Below are 18,670 nucleotides of genomic sequence, written 5' to 3' on the forward strand. Positions count from 1 at the left end.
TTATCAGTATTGCCTTAGTCCTTTTATATGTTTATGTGCTTTAACATGTAAATCTTTACTTCACCTAGAATTTATTTTGATGGAAGTTATGAGGTATAGATCTAGTATTTTCCCCCCAAAATGGCCAGTCATCCCAAATTATTTGGTAATCCAACCTTCTTTCACAGATCTTTATATTTCATTATAATGATTTATTATGGGCCAATAGCATCACTGCTTTTTCTCATCCGATCTGTAGTTACTTGAAAGCTGAGCATTTTGCACTTGGTGATGTTTGAAAACACAAAGAAATGATAGGTAATTTTTAGGTACATGTAGGTGGTGTGGGAAGTTAGCCTGGATGATACCTTTCAACTTTGAGACTTCCAGAATCCAAATTCCATATGGAATATTGTGAATCTGGCCCATTGCTGGCTGTCTAAAATGAAGGAGATGCTTTTACATTCTGTGCATTTATTTTCCCTTCTTACTCTAAAGCTCAGCATTCAGTAGGTGGCAGTATTGCCATACAGTAAGTATCCAACCATTAGAAGAGCACCAGGAACAAAATGAACTGGCAGGAATGTAGAATTTCATTAAAAGCTTTCGTTACGGGAGGCATCAGGCCCTGCTACTTCTAAAGTCTTCTTTGTACCCTTCGACAATGGCACAACCAGAAGTTTGCAGTCAATCTGTTTCTAGAAGCGTGCAAAACATCAGCAGACAAGGTATTTTAAAGTGATACCTTGACCTTGTGGGCATTTGTTCACATATCTTGTCACAAGTGCCTTTGGCCTCAGCCACTGACTGGAAATGTGGTTTTAAACAATATGATTGTGGTGGGATTCAGGTGATTTTTTATTTTCTTTATACTTAGTGGTATGTTTCAGATTTCCCACAAACAATATATATTGTCTCTGTAATCTGAAAACACACACACACACACACACACATACAACAACAACAACAACGATGAATCAACACAGGATACTAAAATTATGGTGGCAAAATGGGTGAGCGCGTGCTAGAAAAAGTTGACATCCTTTTCTGTTTTCAGCATGTGAGTACCCATGCAACAGAATGGGTTCAGTGTTCTCTCCTTACCCCTAGAGATCAGGTCAGTGTTATTGCTTATCTGAAAGCGAATTACTAGTAGGAAGCCGAGACAGTAGACCTCTATCTCACGGACTACACCTGAGAAAGTCCTTTGGTAGGTGAGAGGAGAGTGGGGTCAGCTCCTAAAGAGATGCATTAGCATATCTAATGGGAGATGGTGAGCTATCTATTGCCACTATGAGCCAGTGTAGGTCATCACGACTTGGAGCACTAAATTTAATTTTAGGACCTGCTAGTGAAAGATCTATAAATCTTGGAGTGTGTCCATAGGAACTACAAAACCAATCAAAGTCTGGGAAACAGGCACTATGAATAAAAGAGAAGGTGGCTAAATTTATTTACCTTAGATATGGAAAGCCTACCTAGGGAATTAGGCAAATTCCCATCTCCATGAATAGCTACTACAGCCCTCCCAGACCTGGAGGTGAGACCTGAATTTATTAACAGTCTTCAGTTGTACAAAGGACAATGGCACGGAAGGTAAGTTTTCCTTTCATACCGAGACTAAGGCGAGAGTGAGCACAAATTAACCAAGCAGAAGTGGTTTAGGTCAAGCAGAACGTGCTGAACACCAAGGTGGGTTTATCAGTTGATAACTTTGCATGAATTAGTAGGAACTAGATTGAAGCTAAGGGTTCAATATCGTGGAAAGGTGGGCAAGGGCTGAGATGGGAGCTGAGAACATGCCCAGTTGGGCTATTTTGTAATTTCTAAAACAATGGACCTTAAGTGAATTAACCACAAGGCATGGAAATGAACCATAGTCAAAAAAGATATTAAGCTTTAGTCAAACCTGATTTATGAAATCAGGGTTTACAGACCAGATACATGTAGGAGTAGTTGCCTGCTTTCCAAGGGGGTATTCATTCTAAGATTCTTTAAGCAGCATACTCGAATAACTGTTTTACAAATATTTGATTTAGAAAGTTATGGTTTTCTCATATAACTTTCAAGGAGACCTCTTTATATGAAGTCAGGCATACTGACAACCATGCATTCATTACCAGGTCATTGGCACACTACTCTGGATTCCAAGAATAAGGCCTCAAACCAGCTGGTATGATCTAAATAGAGACCTGCATAGCCTTTTGAAATCTCTTCCAACCCTTTAATCCATTCGCTTTCAACCACAAATGCTAGAAGACAATTCCAAGTATAATTTTCACATCGGATATTAGGTTGAACCATGTGAGATTGCCATTTTTATAGGTCAAAACAGTCAAATACCAGCAATTTCATATGGTTCAACCTAATACAACGAGTAGTCCACTAGTTCATATATACCTATCGTCATTTTCACTACAGCTAAAAGCCTTAGGATATTTAGTTGTTAGGTTAAAATCTCGGTGCCTCTAAATGCATGTGTGCATAAGCACTGAGAAAGTATAGGGTTGGAACTGAAGATGCATCTTGGATAAATCACTTATAGGCATCTCGCCCACCCTTTTATTGTACTAGACATTGGTGCCTCTTGTCCGACTTCAGGGTTTATTAGATTTTGGAAAGCAAGAAAAAAAGTCCAAGGGCCTGATCTCTCAACCCATGGGAAATTCTCTTTGGGAAACGGGCCAAGGAAGGACAGGGAAAAATATAACAAAATTTGTACCATGTTAAAAGTTTAGTGAGGAAGGTCATAACAAAGCTGTAAGCAGAAAAAACGAAGCGTGTGGCTTCCTCCTTTCTAAAATACAGTATTGCTTAATGTGTCCTGCTTTCAAGATTCTAAGCATAAGACAAGACACCAAGTACACATTGGAAAAGTCATATCTGCATAGTCATCTAAAATGAGACAAGCTTAGCTTAACTAAAAAGATTTTATTAACAGAAAATGTTAAATAGTTTTACGATCTGAGCTAATTCCAGCATGCCCTATAAGATTTAACACTATGCTGCTGTGCAGACATCATGCTTCAGATTTCAGTTAGAACAAAATGTGATAATATTCAATTTTACATTTGAGGGTAATTGTATATGTTACTACACCATTTTCTAACTGGATTAACTTCATTCTCCAGGAAGCTGAAAAAGACACCATTGGATCAAAAGGAAATTAGTTGCCCATATGCATTGTACGAAGGTATTAGGATTATTGTGTATTTACAAAATTTAAATACTTTTCATATATGGTTTTTGTTGCATTATAAATTAAGATGTTTTTATGTAGAAGCTCTTGGATTTTGACAGAATGGAAGACTAAATGTGAATGAGCACAGACAAAGCAATAGGTGAGGTGGTATATGTTTGATTATAATATTATTTCTAATAGTACTGACAGATGATTGGATTTTTGAACACAGTTTTGCAGTTTTAGAGAGATTTCTATGTTTAAAGACTTTCATATATGATAAATTGTTAACATGAGATCAGCAAGAGCTAAAGATATACTATTATACATGAAATAATTTTTCTCTGTATAATACATTTAAAAAAACCTTTAAATAATTTAAAAACCATAATTCTTGCGTCTGTCATGGTATGGTTTGGAGCAGACACGTACAATGTCAGCTTTAAAAATCCTTTTAAAAACAGCCTGCTTTTTGAATCTTTTTCCCCCCTTGACAGCAGCTGCTTTCACATGTAAAATCATTTAAAAGGGTAGAGGGAGGCGAATAAAAGTAATAAGGAAGCCTAGAAAACATAGTCAAAAACCAAGAATTGTGGTTCAGCTCTCTGGAGGTCCTCAGGTTCTGTGATATTTTCAGGTCTTCGCAATGTTGGGTTTCCAGGAGGAGTTGCCTAGCTTGAGACAAGACAACACAGCCCAAAGAACCTTCTCTTCCGTCTTCTAACCAGGGGGTAGGGAGTTAGATTTAGAAGGCTGCTGTCATCTGTGATGGGACAGAATGTACATATGAGTGAATCACAAACAAAATAACCTGGGTTTTTATGAATTGGCTTTAAAAAGCCACCGTCTTTCGAATCAAGGTTTCTGGACTTCAGCACTATTGACATTTGGGACAAGACAATCCTTTGTTGTTGGGGCTGTCGTGAGCACTGTGGGATGTTTAGCAGCATCCCTGGCCTCTCCCTACTCACTGGATGCCAGTAACACTGTTCCACCAGTCGTGACAACCAAAAATGTCCTGTGATAGGGCCAAATGTTCTTTTTTTGGTGGCGGTGGGGAGCTCAATGCCTACAGTTGAGAACCACTGCTTAAAATGAAATGTAAACTGCTTGAAGGCATTCTTTCAGTTGGGAGAGGCATAGCTATTTAGAAAGAGCCCATGCTTTGGAGTAAGGTTGGCCTCTTTTCTAAACCTGCCTCTACTATTTACTAGTTCTGTGACTTTGAACATGGAACTTGAAGCTTGCTAAGCCTCAGTTTTCCCATATTCAAAATAGGGTTTAATAACACTTACCTTAGGTGAAGATTAAATGAACTAGTCTATGAAAGACATTAAGCTTGGGTGAGGTCCTCAGTGCCTAGCACAGAGGAAGCACTTGGTAAATACAGCTCTTATTTACTATTTTCCTTGACATGGGACCATCGTCTTGCCTCAACTTACCTACTTTTTGCCTCAGGAAGAAGTCTCAACTATTCCTTGGTGAGTCTTTGTCTAGTAGTTTCTATAGATTTCTGTATACAAGGGCATTCTGAGAAGATTGCCACCTGCTGAATTTACAAGTTTTGGGCTGAAATTTTTAGGATGATGACAAGTAGATAAGGAAATAAACCAGTAAACCAAATTCAGTTTAGTGAGCTGGGTAAAGAAAGAGTCCAGTCCAAAAGAGAGGGTGGGGAGAAATAGCCCGTTGGAGCAGACTGGCAATCTGGTCCCAAAGGTGGGAGAAGGACCATGAGGAAACGACCTGGGAATTGCCAATGTGGGCAGCACTAGGACATGATCAGAATGGAGCTAAGGGCCGCAAGATGGTTGGCTGGTTGGCTCTGGTAACTCTTATGTACCTAAGCTTTGCCAGGACTAGCTGTACTACCCTCCCAGAGCAGAGCTAAGGGGCTTTCTCCTTTCCCCCTTCTACCTTGGGAAAGAGCCCAGAATCCGGGGTTAGATGAAGAGATGGGTAAGGTGAAAAATGTGCCCCACTTCCATAAAACTAGTTTGTAAATGAGGGTTGCTTTTCTTGATTACTGAGCCTAGATGCTCAGGGAACTGTCTAGAACAAAAGCAAGTTCTGGCTTTCCAGTCCTCTCACATAAATTGTGTCATCCAAGTATCTGGGCTTATCCTCCCCTTCCCCAAAGGCTGTCATGTGTCATGCTTATTAGGAAATTAGCATCACTCACCAAGTTGACAGTGTTCCTTGGAATGGCACACTGTGCTATACATTTAGATAGAACCAGAGTGGCAAGTCACAGCCAGAGAAGAAAACAGACGCCCCAGCTGAGCACATCAAATTAGTCAAACAGTGTACCCTCCAAGTCTCCACAGATTAATATTCTCTCTTAAGATTCATATTCTGCTAATGTGGAGAAAACAGGACTCTGTCTTTTCCACAGTGAAAAGCAATTTGCTATATTCTGAATGTCAACATCTTGAAACTAAAAATAGCACATCTCTCTTTTATGGTTAAACTTGCCCCAAATAGTTAAGATGCTGAAAGCAATGTCAAAGACCATACGTAAGCCTGATTTCTCAGGAGAATCTCTCAAAGATGAATCATAGTCTATTTAGAACAGAAAAAACTGATAACTCACTTTCTCATCAGCTTTAGGACTCTTACTTCTTTTACCACCAAATAATTGATAAACATCCTACTTGGATAAGGCAAAGGTACAGCAGGCTCTGAAGAATAAAGAATTTTATCTTCTGGTATCTCTTTGGATACTGACTGTACTTCCTAAAATGCAAGTTCACCAGGAATTCAATATTTCCTTGAACAGAATCACCAAAACTATGAAGATATTTATAGGCAAGAAAAAAATCTTCTTATTTCTATTTAAGACTTGGAAGCTGTATTTCCTGAATACCCATATATCCTTCCCTTTCTCCAAACATTTAAGACATTTGCATAGTGACCTAATGGGTATTTATATCTTATAAAATGCAGTACAGATGTATACTGCTCCCGCTACTTGAGGAAATGGCTACTACATGTTGTATTTATGAAGAAACTGCTCATGGGTATGCTGTGGTGGCATGTTTGCTACCATGTTCTCTCTCTCTTTTTAAAGTTTTGTTTTTTTTTTAATGTTTATTCATTTTTGAGGACAGAGAGAGACCAAGCATGAGCAGGGGAGGGGCACAGAGAGAGGGAAACACAGAATCTGAAACTCCAGGCTCTGAGATGTTAGCACAGAGCCCAGCGCAGGGCCCAAACCCACCAACCATGAGATCGTGACCTGAGCTGAAGTCAGATGCTTAACTGACTGAGCACCCACCACGTTCTCTTTTTTATACATTAAAAGCATACGGGTATTATGAGACTTATATCAAGACTGACTTTTATGCATTCATTACAGCAAATCAAAAAAACCTTTTATGCTATTGAAATTTTCTTCACTCAGCCTTCTTTTCATATCTATCTATCTAGGGATAGATAGATATGCACACATACATTCACCTGTGAGTGCTATATATATGTGTGCACAACAGAGCATTCTTAAGTGAATAGTAAGTGTTAGAATTGATGAGAAAGTGCTCAGATGTTAAGGAAAGGACAGGCTGCCTATTAAGGATGACTGCTGGTTTGGGGCATCTTTGTTGAGCATTTGTGACACCTTTCCCTAGCCCAGAGCTTGTCTGATCATCACCTAGGGCTGAGGTGACACAAAAGCTCAAAAAATCTTGGCAGAAATTCAGAACAGCTTTCTACACCCTAGGAAGCTGACACCGGCAGTAAATGCTGAAATTCAGCAGCAGTAAGTCTGCCTGGAATGGTTTGGAGTGAATTCAACTCTAAGGAAAGATGTCTTTCCACATTGATTGAAATCCTGTCTCTGAAATTATGGGCTGCCAAAAGAATGTGAAGAAAATGGAATGTTTCCCCTCTTGTGCTAAACTTTCTGGGCGAATCCACCTGACCTTGCTGGGAACCCTTTGATTTTTATTGTGAACATTTCAGACTTTTATAACATCTTTTCTCCAAAGTGCATGCTCTGAGAGAACTGTAACCAAGGACAGTTTTAGATGTGAAAATGAAACACGGAGAAAGGAAAAGGGAGGGAGGAAAGCAGAGGAGAAAGTGAAAGAAAAGGAGAATAGATAATTCGGCCATCAGCAAGTTAAAATCTTAGTCAGACAAAGCTTAATTCCTGGATACTACTAAAGCCAGGAACACTGCTCAAATTTCTTTTGCTAATAAAAGATGCTTATATACATGATATGTTAATAAACAGAAGACATAAAATAAGAAGTTTTCAAATAATCAACTGAGCATTTGAGTTTAATCCTTTTTTAAAAGTTTATTCTTTTGAGAGACAGAGAGAAACAGAGATGAGTGGGGGAGAGAGGAAGACACAGATTCGGAGGCAGGCTCCAGGTTCTGAGCTGTCAGCTGGAGCTCAACACAGGCTCAAACTGAAGAACCATGAGATCATGACCTGAGCCAAAGTCAGTCGCTTAACCGACTGAGCCACCCAGGCTCAGTTTAAAGTTTATAGCTATGTTCTCAGAATCAAGAGAAGTGCTCATAATGTAACTGTAGTTGCAAATTTCTATTCTAGAAGAAAAAGAGACCTTCAGCAAACTCAGTGGTCCTCAAACTTTAGCTGCATTAACAACATCTGAGGGCGTGTTAAAGTGCTGATTTCTGGCCCCACTTCCAGTGTTTCTGAATCAGTATGTCTGGGGTGGGGCCAGAGCATTCCGATTGCTTACAAGTTCCCAGACATGTTGATGTTGCTGGTTCTGAGGCCACACTTTGAGAAGCTCGGCATTAATCAAAGGTCTGCTAAGTTGCAGGCTCCATGTTGGGTGCTGAGGATTATACCTGATGGGTCCTGATAGAAAGTCGGTTCTTGGTCTCAAGGATGTTTGCTTGAGTAACTATGAAGCTTTAATAGAAATGCCATAAGAGAGATACAAATACAATGCTTTGAAAACTCTTATGGGTGAACTTACTCCCAAGAGGAGGAGAAGGAAGAATGTAATTGTGGGAAATCATAGAGGTCTTGGTGTTGTTGTTGGGCTACAAGAAACAATGAGGAGAACTTGTACATTTGGTGAAGGGGGAGACGGGCTTTCTGGATGGAGAAAACAGTGTGAACAAAGTCACAGAGGTCAAAGGCAACTTGAATTTCATTCCAAGTAAACAATCCAGTCTGGAATGAAGGGTATACCAAGGAGGGAATAGTACAAAACAAAAATACACAGTATTCCTTAAATATGGCCATACCTTCTCTTGCCTCTCTGCCCTTACACACACTATTTCTTTTTCCAAAAAAGTCCACCCTTCTTGGACAGATGCCAATCCCTCCTTCAAGATTACCTTACGACTTTCTTTGACTAATTTCATAATGTTCTTCTGGTTTTCTTTTTAGTCCCCTCTGTAAATCATAGTTCTTTCCCCTCAAAACTTAAATTTTGCTTTCCAGTGCTCTTCTCTATACATGCACTCTGTGGGTGGTCTCCACCATCCGTAAGGCTTCAATTACCATTATGCTCATGATGCTTCAATATGTATTTCCACCCTCCCAGCTCACATGTCTCGCCTCAGCTTAAGACTTATACACCTACTGTTCACCGCTGAGCATTGCTCTGGGAGCTCCTCCAGCTCAAAAACTTAAACCATCCTCCATCTCTACTGCTCCTCCTCTCTTCCCTCTGAATTTCTGAATAGACAGACATAACATTCACCTCGCTTTTCAAGAGTGAACCTGGGTTGCGTCCTTGATTCTGCCTTCTCTCTTGTGCAGCCTATCAAGTTGTTCACATCCTCTTCTCCAACCCCTTAGCCTTAGGTCAGATCTTAAACATCTCTCACCTGGATTACTGCCACTGTCTCCTAATTGAATCCCTCTAATGACTTCAGGATAAAATCCAAACCCCCAGCCCTCCTTTTTTCTTTGAGACAGAGAGAGTGGGGGGTGGGCGGGGGGGTGGAGCATGGGCCGAGAGAGAATCTCAAGCAGGCCACAAGCCTAGTGAAAAGTTCAACCTCACGAACTGTGAGATCACAACCCAAGCAGAAATCAAGAGTTGGATGCTTAATCTCCTGAGCCACCCAGGCACCCCAAATCCAAACCTCTTAACATAGCGTATAGGTGCCTTAATGATATAGACCCATCTACCTCTCTAGTCTTTCATGTCTTTTTTTGTAACCACTTTACCAACTAATGAAGTGCTTATAGCTCATCAAAATGCCCTGCTCTTTCATCTCCTCATTTACCTTCACATATCTAGAATCTTCTGCCTAGAATTTTTTTTTTATCTCTCTCTCTTTTTAATTTTTTTCACCTCTTTCTTTGGCTAACTCTGAGTCATCCTCAGGAATCTCAGCTCACTTTCCAAAAAGCAGTTCTTGATACCAACAACCTTCTCTGCCACCTTTGCACCCTTGCCCCTTACAACTCAAATATGGCTAGATGAGAATCCAGTATATGTTTGTAGTGACCTGTGGCTGTTACGGCACTGTTGCAGTCTAGGTACTAGTTTCTTTGTCTTTCCAGTAGTGTGTGTGCATGCGTGTGTGTGTGTGTGTGTGTGTGAGTGTGTGTGAGTATGTGTGTTAGTTGTTTTTAGAATTCACATGCCCTACCCCCAAAACGTTATCCCAATCTCTATGAAGGGAAGCATGTCATTTGGGAAGTCTTCTCAGGTAATTCTCACCCAATCTGTTCTGTTGAGGCAGAGAGCCTCCAGGGGAAAGAGACATCCCCACCACCTGACACAGAACTTGGCACATTATAGGTTACCGTAACGTGTTAGATGATGGTGGGGACACCAGATGTTAGGGAGAGAAGTCTGTTCTTCCTCTAGTAGACATTTGTGAGTAGGGGCTGAACATAGAGTAATGCATTAAGAAATTGATGTGTGAAGTAACTGGAAGAGAGAGGGGAAGTACATATGTCATACTGAATCCTGGATGAAAGACTGCAGAGATTACAAAGAATATGGGGCTGCTGGAGTAAAAACTACCCAGAATAACATTCAGACACCAGATTGAAGCACACAAAGTCTTTATATGAGGCCCTGGAGAAAGGACCTAGAAGGTCATCTCTAGGCAACCAAGTGGCATAACAGCCCACGTTTCTTCAGCTAGATATCATACACTTCTGCCCAACATGGCTAGGGTAGATATGGGGAGGGGGGTCCAGGTTGGAGTAGGTTGAGCATATGAGCCTGGGGGAACTGTTCCTAGACCCAGTTTAGTCTGGAGTAGCACTGCCTCCAGAAGGGACCCACGCTAGAGCATATTCAATTCCCAACTGATCCCTTTAGACGGATTCTCATGCATGGTCTCAACAACCACATTCTAGGCAAGAGTGAATGTACAGTCACCCCCCACAGCATTCACTAAGTCAGAATTCTGGAAAAGGTGAAACTGTCTTTCAGGCTTAATTTATTTCTGCCACCTTGTTTTGTTTGATTACAACATGCATTTAGAAGATGCTTGTCCTTCACTTTCCAATCTCCTTTTAGCCTTTGTCACTAACCTTGCAGGCTCCCCACAGGTGGTTCCATTTGTAATCCATTTGACACAGCAAGACTATCATAATTAATGAAGCTCCCTACAGCACTGCCAGTGACCCAGAATGTAGGACAGGAGAGGCGCTGAAGCAGTGGAAAGAACAGTGGGCTGAGAGCCAGGAGACTTGACCGTGGTCAGGAGCCTGCTGTGGAGCCGCGGCAAAAAGAGGGCAGCTCACTTTTCTTTTGTGCATCTCTTTGTCTCCAGTCTTAAACGGGAAGGATTGAAAAGAAAAGGCACTGTCTAAAATGAGGGCATAATCGCTACCCATTAAAATTCTTGCTCTTGACCACCTTCCTTTACTGGCCGATGAAAATCAATTTAAAACAAACTGTTGTTGAGTCAAGTTTTGAGTGTGGTAGGCAAGGAGGGAGATACGTTTGAACCTTTAAGTGCTGAAATAAACATGGAAGTTTCTGAGTCGAGAACTAGGGCAGAGCCTAGAGAACAGGGGCATCGGAGCATCTCTGTCGTAGAACTGTCGTAGAATCCCCCAGCACCTGCCTGGCAGGATTTTCACACGGTCAGGGGTGAGGTAAGAAGGAAGGGAACCACTAGTGGTATCTTTTCCCTTTTTTCTCTCTGCTTCAGACCCACATGTAAATGGAATACACAGAGGAAGGGAAGCAAGAGCCAGAAAGAAAACAGATGGCTTTCTATAATGGTTTTCATCCAGTTACAAAGATGTTTTGACAATAAGGTCCTAGAAAAAAGAACTGGAATACATTTTTCCACATTTTACCCCACACCATTTCTTGCACATATTAACCTAGACTCATATAATAAACAGATGAGTTGCAAAAGACTTCCAGGTAGGTCATGGGGTAGCTCCTATGGTCCGTGTTGGTTTATGGAATCAGATAGAGGGATCAGGCTGATTTGTTCATTAAAATGGTGCCATATGCGTCTGAAAAAAAAAATGTTCCAAAGGGACCCAAGAGACTTTCCTTCAGGCTTTCTCAGACCCTCTGATTCTGACTCACATCCGCCTCTCCACTGGTCAGCGCATAGTGACATCATGCTGTGAGTACCCATGAAACATGTAAAGAACAGAGATGTGGCATCACCTGCTGAGGGTCCCATTTCTCCTCCAAGTGAAGAAACCTGAAATTCCCTGAATTGAAGCCTTTACCTCAGTTTTTTTTTACATTTCAAAATCGTATTGCATCATTCCCTCCTGAACAGGTCCTTGAATCTCCTAGCTTTTTCCTTTTCCTGCTCCAAAACAGATTTAAAGTTTAAATCTTGAGTATCATTTATTTGGGCTATGCCCTTTTCACTCATGTTTTTATTCACGTTATCAATCATTTATTGTGATGGATTATATTTTAAAAATATATTTAAAATTCTACTTTTTTCTCTTTATAAAAGTAATACAAAATTATACAAAATATTTATACTTTTTATGATTATAACAATTTCCTAGATAAATAAAATGAAATTCCCATTTTTCCATTAGTGCACATTTTGGAAACCATTGGATGCACTTCATGAACTGCAGAGGGAATGTTTTGGATGGTTTGATTTGAAAAAGAGGCTACATGGGATCCACGAAATTCTCTCTGAGGAGCCCTGGTAGTCAACCTCCCGGGCACCTGATTGTGAGGTACAGCGAGAGGCCTCCCTCCATGCTGTTGGCGGGTGGAACTTGCCAAACATATCAAGAAACTGAGAATAGCTTCACACATGAGCTCCAACGCCAAAGACACAGGGACCGATGTTCTGTACCAAAGGCTCAAGATCAATGAGTGGTAGTAGAGGCTGTTCTATTTGGTGATGACACAGGATTCTTCTGAGCTAGGCTGGGCGGGCCAGCTGGTAAAGAATAACAATACCAACAATAACAATAAAGCACCTGTCCAGTATCTGCTCTCTGACAGGTCTGTAGCAGACTTTCAATAGGCGGTGTTTCATTTAACCCTCAAGACAGCCCTCTGAAGTGAGTAATGCATGCTACATCTCCTTTCCAGAGCTGAGGAAAATGAAATTGCTGGAAGTTGAACAGCTTGTTCCAGGGCACAAAGTTAGTAAGTGGGAAGGGCCGGCATTTGAACTCACGTATCGCATTAATCCAAAGTCCCTGGTCCCAACCACCATGTGGATTTCTAGCAACAATCTTCCATTCTGTGGTCGGAGGGCTCTCTTATCACCAGACTGTGTCACTAGAGGCCACTTTTAGGCAAACAGCCTCGAGTGATAGCATGCAGAAAGGGCCCACCACGACCTGGCCGAATACAGGTCCATCTATCAGGTGGCCCACCTCAAAATAGCCATAGACCCTAACTGACCAATAGGCTACTTACAACCAGGCACACTTACCAAAAAAGGGAACATCCCATATGTCTCCATTCCTCCCTGTCTTCCCCTTTTAAAAAAACAGTCCCCTCCCTCCGCCTGATTGCAGACAGCCCCTCTGCTCTTCGGCCCACTGCTTCATTGAGGTGTGGGCCATAAACTTCTATCTCCTTTGGTCTGCCTCTGGTGAATCCCCTTCACCTCCCATGCCACTGGCTTCCATCTGATCGTTGCCCCACCTTTGAGGGCCTTCCTCTGATCTTACAGACACCCCACTTAGACACCACGATGTCTGCTTACCAAAACCACCACCGCAAGGTCTCCACAACAGTACCCCTGTGGCTCAAGCCCATTAGTCTGACCCCAGGCCCTTCAGGGGGGCTTCGAGTTAATAATTGATGCTCCGCACCCCTGCCTCTCATTTCCTGACACCCTGCCTCCATTCCGTGCAGCTCAGGCCACTACTTGTCGGCCTCTTCATCTGGTGTTCCCACTTGCACCTCTCCGCCTTATGCCGCGCTGCTCCCTGAGCCAGCAGGCTCCCAGCTCTGCTGCCAAATCCTCTCAGAGGCAAGCAGCGCCCTGTCCTCCCTCCACCAGGCTTTGATCAGTGGGAACCTCAGGAGTTTCTTTCTTAATCTAGAAACCCTTTCCCCACCCTCAGGATAGCTCTCTGGGAAGCTGGTGCTTCTCTTAAGGCTGCTCTGGCCGCATAGGGAGATGTGCTCCTGTGAGTCCTTCATACGTGTCTTCAGACCCTGGGGCTGCAAGGTAGGCACAGATTGAACAAACATTTACTGTGTATGCCAGGGGTTTTACTACTAGGAGCCAGGCATTGCTCTAGGTGCAGAATATACAATCATAGTTGACAAAAGCATATAGAGGTGGTTCCTCTATGGACGGTTCACTCTAGTGAAAACATCTTTTCATTTCTGTGTTAAAGTGTATATTTCCGTAGCTCTGGAGACAGACTGCCGGGGACCACATCTCAACCATTCTATGTGACCTTAGCAGAGGTAGCTAACCTCTCTTTGCCCCAGTTTCCTGAAAATTGGGAAACATGAATAGTTGTTTCCCTGAAAGGCATTATTTGAATTAAATAAGTTGATACAGTTAATACATGTAAATTATTTAGGACAGTGGTTGTGATACTGTGATTTATAAGAAGAAGTATATAGTTGGTCTTCCACCTCATTCCTGGCACAGAACTCCTAAATTCCTTGGAATTTCCCAAGTGATGACAACATGAAGGGATCTTTTGTTATGTTAACGAGCCTACTTTCAAGAACTGCCTAAGAGTGGGGGCTGGTTGCTAGGAGAATAACTCTGTCATTAGAAAGCTGGAACTTTCAGTCCCACCCCCAACCTCCAGGGAATGGAAGGAACTGAAGTTCAATCACCAATGGCCAATGATTTAATCAATCGTGCCTATGTAATGAAGCCTCTATAAAAATCAGCAAAGGACAGGTTCAGGGAACTTTCAGGTTGGTGAACATGTGGAGATCTGAGGAGCCTGGCACACCGAGGGAAGGAGGGATGGAGTCTCCTTGTCCTTTCCCCACAATCTGTGCCTGGCATCTGACATCTGGCTGTTCCTGAGTTACATCCTTTTATAATAAACTGGTGATCTAGTAAGTAAATGTTTCTCTGGGTTCTGTGAGCCGGTCTAGCAGACTGACTAAGTTCATGGAGGGGGCCATTGGAACTTCTAACCTGTACATCTCAAGTGGTGGAAGAGGGCAGTCACGCAGCCCTGAACTTGGGAGATCTGGTGCTGTCTCCCTGTCAGGTCAGAATTCAGATGAATTGCAGGATACCGCGCTGGCATTCACGAATTGCTTGGTGGTGTGGAAAACCACCCCCACACTTTGGAATTGGGTGCAGAGCCACAGCGGCACACTGTGAGGTCTCCATAGATGTTATTATTACTTCTTTTGGATAACGAAGCATCTATATGGCAGAGAGCTTCCTTCGGAAACTTCTAAAGTGTCTTCTTGTAGGCTGTAAACTTCTTATAGGCAAGGGTCAAGTTTCCGTTTCTTTTGTTTGCCACCCCTGGTACAATGCTTTCCACAGCAAGTCAATTAATCCATGCCCTTGACTGACAAGGCCAGTAGAGGAATCCTCTGTTTGAGGGTCAGAGTACAACTGTGTTTGCCTGAAGGACTCCATTTTCATGATCATATCTTCTTGAAGAGAGAGGAGTGTCTATTCAATGCCTTCTATTGTTTGTGTAAAACAAACTTGTAATTTCTCAAGAAACAAGTCCCAAGGTTATCATGTTAACAACATCCTCTGCCGCAAAGAGAAATGACAAGAACTTACCTTGATTTTTCAGTGGTAAAGGCATAGTTTCCCTGAGTTTGCTTAAAAGGTTTTTCATTTCTCGCATGTCTCTGTAAAAGTGATAAAAAGAAAAATAATCAGCTGTAAAGTTTTGAAATGCAATTCCCGTCTGTTCTATGAGACAACTGAGAGACGAGAGTCTGTGCCTAATTGTACAAGCTCTAGTTTCCAGTGGGCAAATACTGAATTTATTTTGTTTTTAGAAGAAAAAATATCTGAGCTTGATGGCTCTGGAGTGAAAGAGATTACTCTGGCTAACATTTCCACGGGGCATTCTGCCGTGGGAGCCCTCATCTTGCCTTCATTGGACCAGACTCTTCTTGGATAATGAGGACAGTATTGCTGCTGTGTAAGAGGGAGGTCAAGGTCATGCAACCTGAGTAACAGGAGTACTCTGGGCAAAGCTGAGGCTGGGCGATGGTGTTCTCAGATCTTCTGGTCAGAGGGCTGTTGAGGCTGTACAGGTTCACTTGCTAGTGTCTCATTACTGTGATAGAAATTCGGTGTTAACACAGGTGTTAGGGATTTACAAGGCTCAACATTTATTAAATTGGCTTGGAATGACGGGAGACTAACAGATTGTAAAATCTTCAGGGAAGAGCTCTTCACAGTGGCTGGGGATGTGGGGGTGGGGGGAGGCTGAGAGAGAGAGAGAGACAGAGAGAGAGAAGGAGGCAGGGAGAGGGAAGCACTTGGGACAGATGGAATTTTCTCTAGGCAATGGCATGTGGGTAAGCCACTGCATACCTCTAACATCTCCCCTCTCACCTTCGAGTACATATGATTATTAAAACCACCAAACAGGGGAGGAGGAAGCCTTCTCAGGGAGCTTTTAGTCTGGGGTAAGGGTAAGGTGGACTTTTCAAGTCCATGGGACAGTGGTTCCCCACATGTTCAGGTGGTCGTCCGCTAGACATAGTGTTCTTGAAAGCACAGGACATAGTGGTAGATTTTGTTTACAAGAGCAAAAATCTGATACGTCTTTTAGTTAACTCCAGGATAGACAAGGAATAGCTGGTACAAAGGATTTATGGAAGTTTTTTTGAGAGGACAATCCTAAAGTTGAGGAAATTCTATCTACTAACTTATTTTTCTTCTGCTATATGAAGAAAAAGAACCACCATTTACTTTTATGTATGAAATCTCTCGGTTCTTTTCTTTCTCTTTTTTAAAATTTTAAGAAGGCTCCACACCCAACGTGGGGCTTGAACTCACAGCTGTGAGATTAAGAGTTATATGCTCTACTGACTGAGCCAACCAGACACCCCTGTCTCTCAGTTCATTTCTTGAAACACAGCTATTCTCTTGAGTATGGTTGGAGGACCACTTTTCCTAGGGGAGGCCTGACACCCTATAGTGTCTCTCGTTCAATATTGACTGACATGTAAAAAGGAACTCTTTCTCCAGAATGGCTGATTGGAAAAGGAGCGGAAAGCAGACTTGTGGATCATGTGTAGAAATAACACCTTTAAGAGCATTTAGAATTCTTTCCCCATAGGTATGAGGATCTGCCTGTGGGGCAGTAATGCTCATAAACTGCAAAGGATATTTCTAGAGAGAAAAGGTGAAAGTGGAGGAGGGGGAGAATGAAAGGCATAGCCCTACATCCAGAAGTGCAAGGGGCACATTCTGATTTTCTGTAAAATTCTCAAGGGCAGGTGGAATGGGAGGTGGGGAGGCACAGGGTGGGAATCGGCTAGAAATGCAGTATGTGAGACTCAGGCCAAGTCTCCCTGGAAAGCACCAATTCTCAGTCCTGGTGCTGCACTGGAGAATCACTATATGCTGAGACCACACCCCATGAGAGCCTGATGCTGCTGGTTTATGGGGATGAGGCTCAAGAATCAATGTTGTCTGTGTTTTTTAACGTTTTATTTATTTTTGAGAGAGTGTGAGTGGGGGAGGGACAGAGAGAGGGGAGACAGAGGATCTAAAGCAGTCTCTGTGCTGACAGCAGCAAGCCTGAGGCAAGGCTTGAATTCATGAACTGTGAGATCAAGACCTGAGCCGGAAGCCCCGACACTCCTCTTCGGACACTCATCCAACTGAGCCACCGAGGTGCCCTAGGAATCAGTGTTTTTAAAAAGCCCTCCTGGGGCATCTGGATGGCTCAGTCGGTTAAGCGTCAGACTTCGGCTCAGGTCTTGATGCAGTCTGTGGGTTCCAGCCCTTCATCAGGCTCTGCTCACAGCTCAGAGCTTGGAGCCTGCTCTGTCCCTCCCCCGCTCACACTCTATCTCTCTGTGTCTCTGTCTCTCAAAAATAAATAAACATTAGAAAAATTTTAAAGAAAAATAAAAAGCCCTCCTGATGATTTTAATGTGCAGCCTAGGGTGAGACCCACTGGTCTCTTAGGGAAGACAGAGGGGAACCTAGGAAAGGCTGCCTTACCAGGCCAGGTCTCTTGTACCTACTTGTCTCTGTCGTTCCCACCTCCTTTGACTTGAATCTGACTTCAAGACTGAACTTCAAAACTGTGGTCTCTGCTCTCCTTTTTTTTAAATAGAGGGAAAATTGGTATGTAGCATTATTTAAGTTTCAGGTGTACAACATTATAATTTGCCATCCGTATGTACTACAAAGTGATCACTAGGAGTCTTATTATGATGTCACCTTCTAATTGACCCCCTTCAACCCTTTTACCTACCTCCATCCCCCAACCTTCCCCCTGGTAACCACCAATCTGTTCTCTTGTATCTATGAGTTTGTGTTTCTTTCATTTTGTTTTGATTTTTTAAATTCCATAAATGAGTGGGATTATATGGTACTTGTCTTTCTCTGTGTGACTTATTTTACTTAGCATAATACCTTCAAGGTGAGCCCATGTTGTTGCAAATAGCAAGCTGAGTAGTTTTCCATTATAAAACACACACACACACACACACACACACCACCCCATATCTTCTTTATCCATTCATCCACTTATGGACATTTAGATTGTTTCAGTTTCTTGCCTATTGTAAACACGGCAGCAATGAGTATAGGTGTGCATAAATCGTTTTGAATCAGGGGTGCCTGGGTGGCTCAGTTGGTTGGGCATCTGACTTCAGCTCAGGTCACGACCTCACAGTTCGTGGGTTCGAGCCCCGCATCGGGCTCTGTGCTGACAGCTAGCTCAGAGCCTGGAGCCTGTTTCTCGGATTCTGTGTCTCCCTCTCTCTTATCCCTTGCTCATGCTGTCTCTCTCTCTCTCTCTCAGAAATAAATAAAAAATTTTAAAAAATCATAAATCATTTTGAATCAATATTTTCATATTCTTTGGAAAAATACCTAGAAAGTGGAATGGCTGGGTCATATGGTAGTCCTATTCTTATTTTTTTTTTTTTTTTTTTTTTTTTTTTT

General features: G+C 42.3%; 1 protein-coding gene across 3 annotated transcripts in view; it reads right to left on the bottom strand.

Moving 5' to 3' along the window:
• Positions 1-2,895: 2,895 nt before the first annotated feature.
• The window catches only part of RGS7BP (regulator of G protein signaling 7 binding protein), a 100,725-nt gene continuing 84,950 nt past the window's right edge, over positions 2,896-18,670 (bottom strand). For all 3 annotated transcript variants that reach the window (XM_077773580.1, XM_077773581.1, XM_077773582.1), the window contains 2 exons: positions 15,308-15,378; positions 2,896-3,923 (listed from right to left, as the gene is read on the bottom strand). In XM_077773580.1, coding sequence (XP_077629706.1) covers positions 3,832-3,923; positions 15,308-15,378 — 163 coding nt within the window. In that variant the 3' untranslated portion in view covers positions 2,896-3,831. The remainder of the gene's footprint in view (positions 3,924-15,307; positions 15,379-18,670) is intronic.

This window comes from Crocuta crocuta, unplaced genomic scaffold (assembly GCF_008692635.1).
Source record: "Crocuta crocuta isolate KB4526 unplaced genomic scaffold, BGI_CrCroc_1.0 scaffold383, whole genome shotgun sequence".
Taxonomy (NCBI): domain Eukaryota; kingdom Metazoa; phylum Chordata; class Mammalia; order Carnivora; family Hyaenidae; genus Crocuta; species Crocuta crocuta.